We start from the raw sequence: 7,043 nt of genomic DNA, 5'->3' as shown, positions 1-7,043 counted from the left end.
GCCCAATATAATAAAATAGAGTTAGTAAGGGATTGTGAGAGAAAAACCTAATTAGAAGGGAGAAACATAGAAAGAAGAGAAAAAGAAGGCAAGAGAGATGAGAAGAAGAGAAAAGAGGGGAATTGTAGATTCTTAAAGAGGGAGGACTAGAGAATTCAAGGTAAGGGTTAGAATCCAAATGATTATGAGTAGTATGATTGGGTAATGTTGTTTGGATTAGTAAATTCATGATTTGGGAATGGGTAACTTACTATTTCTTGAGTTTTGTGTTAGAATTGGTATGTTAATCCCTAAATGATGTGAAAACTGACTTGTATTAATGATTCTATGTATGATTCTATGAATGAGTATGAAAATAACATGTGAATTGGTGAATATGTGTTGATTTTGGTGAAACCCTAACTTTGTAGATTTGTGAGATTTTGTGGATCAAAACATGTTTAATGATGTTATAATGGTATACCATGAGCAGTAACATGTTAGGAACCTGATATATGAGTTTAATTTATGCCTGGAACGAGATTTTGGTTGGATTGGGATGAAATTCGCATGCTGTCAAAATGAGTTTTTCTGCAGAATTCGCACGGACGCGCCGCAGAAGAGCTGAGTCGCGCCACGCTGAATTCTCTGACTTGACTCGCGTTGCGGAAAGTCTTGGCTGCGCCGCACGAACACCTCTGACTTGCCATCGTGACGCGGGGAGGCGTGACGCCCCGCGACTGTCTGCTTCGAACTTGTGATTTTGATTTCTTAACTTAGGGGTTGGTATACTTGTGATTTTAGAAGAGTTTCCATGTATTTTAATATTTTATTCAAGAATTTTTGGATAAGTTTTGAATGGAATTTATACATATACATGATACTTGAAAATGTTTGTGATTATGTGTGAGTTGATGAATAATGATGGAATCCATGTTATGAGATTCTTGAATACATGTGAATGAATTATTATGTGTTATGCTTTGTTGATTGGTTTGAAGTCATGTTGTGTAATGTAGTGCAATGTTGGATTAGGTAGAGAGTCAAATTCTCTGGTCATGTAACACTTGGGAGGGTCTTTTTGAACTCATGTTTTAGATTATGTGGATATTGTTATCTTTTCGTATTTGACATGATATTTGGATATGTTGTTAAAGGCTATGTTGCCTAGATTTGGATTTGTTTTAGCATATTGAATATGTTATATGAGATTCGTAGATGAATATAGTATGAGATATATTCATTGAAATTGTTGAGTTGTACTTATTCTTCCGCGTGCGATATGCATTATATTTGAAATTATGAAGTGTCAAATTGTGTTACGATATGACTAGTGCATGTTTGATATGTTTGTTCTGGGTTTTCATTGTGATAAAAATAACATATGACACCCTTTTTTTAACTGTATGCATATGAATACTCAATGAATATTTGTATTATTTGGGTTTTAGAAAAGGGGTGTTACAGGCTTCATGGAAAATTATTGGGTTTGGACGTTTAACGGTGAAAAATTGCCGAGTAACGTACCAGAGACTAGCAATACACATGCTTCAAGTAGTCGGCCGCCTACGAAATATGAGGAAAAATTTAATATGATCGGTGACATGGTTGACGATGCTTTTGGTGTGAACATGACCTATGATCAACCAGAAGATTTTAATGGGGGAGAATTGCCGAATGAGGAAGTGAAGAGATTTTATCAGTTGTTGAATGAGATGAATACAATGTTGTTTGAGGGGTTTTCCGACTCAAAGTTTTCAATGTGTGTGAGATTATTGGCCGCCAAGTCAAATTGGAATGTTCCTGATCAGTGTTTGGAATTCTTCGCAAAAATGATATTGGACTCAACTGCAAAGAAAGACAATTTGCCTACAAGTTTTTATGATGCAATGAAGTTGGTTTCGAAGTTGGGTTTAATAGTAAGAAAGATTGATTGTTGCATTAATGGTTGCATGTTGTTTTATGACAATGAGTTTGATACTCAAGATGGATTGTTGGAGGAATGTAAGTTTTGTATGAGTCCAAGATATAAAGTTCGCAGTAGAGCAATTAAGAGTAATCAAGATTGTGTAGCAGTAAAGTCTATGGTTTCTCTTTCGATAATACCAAGGTTAAAAAGAATATTTGCTCCAATGCACATTGCAAGTCAAATGACATGACAACACATATTCACAAATTAATATAATTACATATATTTTATATCTTATTTAATAAAAAATATTTTGTTCCTTTAATAAATGTTCCAAAATCTTAACTTATATAATTAAAGGGAAATGCTAACGGGTGCCCTAGGGTCTTTAAAACCTTAAAATAGGAAATTTTTCTTGAAAATATGTGTATTTAATGCATCAAAAATTGAAACTGTTATCCTTTCTATAAAATATTTTCTTTATTTAGAATGCTTAAAGAGTGTTACTGGGTCACTCGTTAGCAAAATCCATAATTAAATGTTGAGATTTGACTAGAAACACAAATGGACAAGTTGGTGGTTACTTCAAATCATACCATATAATAAAGTAAGATGAGTACTTTGGCAAGTTTGACACTTGGCAAATTCTCAACCCTTCTATCATATTTACATGTTTCTATAAGAGGAAAGTTTTAATTATTATAATTCCATTGTTTTTAAAATGATATAAACATAAATGTACAAAATTTGTTTGTTATGGGACACGTGAAATCATGTATGCTTGTGCCACTGGAAAAATCATGTATTATGATGACTCTACATTAGTTCTTTGGGAGAAGCGTAAAATATTTCAAAAGTCACATTGAGAGCAGTAAAATTATTGGTATCAATTGGGAATCCAAAAAAAGTTCTTTGGGAGAAGCGTAAAATATTTAAATTCCCTTTATCTTTCTCCTTCAAACACACTATATAACAACCTTCATTTCCTCCTTATTACAAACACCGAAAATCACCAACAAAAATACCATTAAAACTCTGCCAAATTTATTCTTCAAAATCCTTAAATCCGTAGCCCTCAACCTTGCTACAAAACTCACTCACAACCTCCTAAAAATCGCAGCCTATTCTCACCCTCAATATTCACATTCAAAACCGCAACCGCAACAACTCCACACTCATAGATCAATAACAACGCACACACAAAAGTAGATCAGAGAAGAAGATTCAGAGCCCAAGAACAAAAGCAAAATGCAGAAGAAGAGAAAATACCATACTCATTTTTCTATTGCAACTTTTTGCTACTTTTGATATGTGTTTCCATTTTATTTGAGTTTCCTGTAACATGTAATCGTCCCTGACTATAATGAAATATGTTTTCGGGGTTCATAGGGATGAGAGTTTACTGATGCTAGTTTATGCTTAATGTTGATTTTGAGAGAGGAAGAGGTGTAAGGTCTCGTGAGCGTTGAACAGAGAGAGAGAGTAGAGGTTTTCTCTGAGAACAAACCGTGATTGAGAGATGAATCAGTTTACGAGAGAGAATATGTTTTGCTTTTATTTTAATGAATTTTGAGAAAAGAAATAATAAATAATGGCAATAAATGAAAAAAAATCATTAGTGGGCATGGGGAACTGGCAGAGGCGTTGTTCCGTCTCCCTTGGACTGCCTAGGGTTATCTCTATCAAATACTTTTTCATATATATATATATATATATATATATTTTAATTTTATATAATAAGAATGAATTAAAGATTTTACAAAGAATATAATATATCTCTCTCTTATATTTCAATTTTAAAATATTTGTATTTATTTTAGAAATTATAAAAATATTTTATACTAATATTTTAATATATTTTATTTGGTTAGAGTTTTTATAAATCATACATTATTTAACATTAATATGATTGAGTTGTCCGATTAAATGTTCACAACACATTGTCATAAATTTGGCCATCCATTTAAATACATATTTGACATGTACTATTTTATTTTCTATTTTCTTCCTTGGTTTCAAATTGAATAACAAACCATTTCAATGCATTAACATAGTCATTGGTTTCCCATGAATGAAAGAAAAAAAGACAGTTGATTGTTCAATAATAATTTTTTAGTACGTAACTTCATTATGAATGATTGAATTCAATTATTAATATTTGAAACTTATTTTGATCAATTAAAAAGGTATTTTAATTTTCATGTAAATTAACAATAATATTAAATTATTCAATTAATTTTGATTAATTATACTTAATATTTTTTATTTTAAATTTAAGGTTTAATCATATTTAATTATAGAATTAAATATATTTTTATTTTTCTAAATATAACCATTTTATATTTCATCTGTCTAATTATATATTTTTATTTATAAATTTAATAATTTAGTGTGTCATAATCAATTAGTAAATTTAAAATTGACTATATATTAAACGAATATATGATTACTAAAATCTTTACATTTTCTTTTATAAAAAACATTTAAATTACATTATTTTTAATCTCTATTTTGTTAGTTAATAATTAATAAATAATAATTTTTATTTCTTATCAAAATTCTTTTAAGTACATTTATTCCCATCTCTATTATATTATTTATTTTGTAAAAATATCGATATAAAAATTATACGTATCTCATAGAATCAATTAAATATTGTTCTGGACCGGCCCAACCCAATCAATTGGGCCATTCCCGCCTTCGGCCCAATATACTTCGGAGCGCGCGTGGCGGTTTCCATCCAATCAGACCGGGCAAACGCGCCAAGCAATCGATCACGAGGACCCCTCGTGCTCGGCAAATAACCAGCCCACGCGTCTCTTATATATCCGCCCTAGAAGGAGGAGTCTAATCCGTTCCAAAAACATCCTATAAATAGCCCTCTACATACAGAGGGCAGGGTAATCTTTTTCTTACCACTAAAACCCTATTACTTTGTTGTACCTTGTGGAATACCTACTTACTTTGGCATCGGAGTGCCTTGCAGGTACAACACCTTTTTCTCCATATTTGTCATCCTGAACTTCAAGCCTTCATTGTTGCTGGTCATCTGATCTGCTCGGTAAGATCAGTGGCGCCGTCTGTGGGAAATCTAGCTCCCCCGTTCCTCTTTCTTGCACCTTCGTGATCCATTCTTGCATCCCGCAAGAACCCAGGAACCAAAGCTTTAACCAAATCATACTCATGGTCGGCAATAACGAAGATCCGTCGTCATTAGACGCTGCAATTCTCAAGAAAAACGACATCTCCATCGTTCCTCTTTCCAGAAACACTGTCCCTCAAGACGGTGTCACAACACCCTCTTCCCCTAAAGATATCCAAGATGACCAATCTCATCGCTTCGAAGATACAAGCGGAAAGGACACCCACGAGGAAAGTCTGGACAACCCTTTCCTCCCAAAAGGGCAGACTCTTCCGGACCAGACCATAAACGCTGTTCTAGCTGCTCTTGCCCAGACCAATGCGCTTTTGCAACAACAAAGTAACCGAATCGGGGCCCTCGAACAGAAGCGCCGTTCAAGAACTCCCACCGATCACAAAACTCGTTCTCGAAGCGAAATATTGACCAAGAAACGTCCATGTTCCCCTTCTTCCAAGAAGAATGGGGATCCCATTTTCAAGAAAGGATCGAGCGATCAGCGTTCCCGCCACCATTCATAGTCCCCTCGGCCAAGAAGGAAATCTAGATCACCCTCGGGCAAACACGACGACAACCGGTAGCGACGCAGGCATAGCCAGAGCCGATCTTTTTCTCCCTCCGCCAGCGACGACGAGGAAGAGCGCCATGGTCCTCTATCCCAGGAAATTTTAGAGGCTCCCCTGCCAACCGGTCTAAAAAAACCCCCTCCGTTAGGGACCTATGACGGGACCACAGATCCAGACTAGCACATTGAGAACATCGACGCCCTTCTCGACTACAGAGGAGTGCCCGACGCCATTAAATGTCGTTTGTTCCCGACCGCCCTGCGAAAAGGAGCCATGACTTGGTATAAAAGTTTGCCAAACGAGTCCATCACATCATGGAGGGCGCTCGGAAAACTTTTTTCCAGATATTTCACGGCCTCCCGAAGGCACCCAAAGTCAGAAGCCTCCTTGGAAGCCATTATCCAAGGAAAGGACGAGTCTCTACGGGCGTACATAGAAAGATTCAATAAAGAAGCCGTACAGGTATCCACCACTGCCCATATGAAGAAGTTATTGCTCAGTCGCGGCCTCCGACCACACTCGGACTTCGCTAAAGCCGTCGGAATTGAAACTCCAGCCACTCTTGACGAATTCTTCCTCAAAGCCCAAGCCTACATTCAATATGAGGAGAAAGAAGCCTCCCACGCCGTCCGCAATTCCAGGCACGAAGAGAGCAGTAAAAATACGCGCCAAGATGAATCTCGCCGGGGAACTGACAAAAAGAAAGATGATAAAACTCGGGACCCCAAGGACTACAAAGCCCCTGCGGGGAAATTCCGAGAGTACACCCCGCTGAACGCCTCAAGGGAGCGCATCTTGAACGAATGCGCAAACGCCGAGTTTCAGACGGGCAAGGTCCGATTCCCTAAGAGCATGCCCGCCCGGCTGTAGCGGGGAAAATCTGAGATCTAAGCCATGGAATTGACTCGACTCAATATTTCGTTTGAAATCGCCACCGCGCTTTATTGTTTCCAAAGGAAAAGGGAAAAGAACGTAAAACCCAAAGTTTGTTTTTTTAAAACAAAAAGAGAAATCAGGTTCGGGTGTTGATTATACAAGGGGAAGGTTTTAAGCACCCCTCATATCTGTGGTATTCCACAGGAACCTGTAGCAACCTGCCCTAAAAATTAAGCTTTTAGAGTCGCCACCTATTCTACCAAGGCGAATAGGAAACCTTACGCAGTTAAGAGATTCTGGGTAAGTGTTTACGGTGATTTCCGGTAAACAACCGCTAGTCTTCCAAACTATAATAAATATGATTTGGTTACTTGCAGGATCGACTAGATTGATCCTAGGACACATAGTCAAGAAGATTGTTATCAATGTTTGTTCGAACCATATTCATTATTTGTCTTCTTCAATAAGCGTTGTTCGATTAACAGGACAAATAGTCTTGACAATCACTTTGTTACATATAAATGTGACTTCAACGAAGTGACATGACATAAAAAATTAAAAGGACAATTGAAAC

At 36.4% G+C, this 7,043-nt stretch overlaps 1 protein-coding gene across 1 annotated transcript; it reads left to right on the top strand.

The window, feature by feature from the left end:
• The first annotated feature begins 5,866 nt into the window (after positions 1 to 5,866).
• LOC131618766 (uncharacterized) lies at positions 5,867 to 6,463 on the top strand. The gene has a single exon (XM_058889929.1). It carries the CDS (start codon positions 5,867 to 5,869, stop codon positions 6,461 to 6,463), a length of 597 nt encoding a protein of 198 aa, XP_058745912.1.
• The last annotated feature ends 580 nt before the right edge of the window (positions 6,464 to 7,043 follow it).

Source organism: Vicia villosa, linkage group LG7 (genome assembly GCF_029867415.1).
Source record: "Vicia villosa cultivar HV-30 ecotype Madison, WI linkage group LG7, Vvil1.0, whole genome shotgun sequence".
NCBI lineage: Eukaryota > Viridiplantae > Streptophyta > Magnoliopsida > Fabales > Fabaceae > Vicia > Vicia villosa.
Note: the sequence above shows the minus strand (reverse complement) of the source record. Positions and strands in the feature narration are given on the sequence as shown.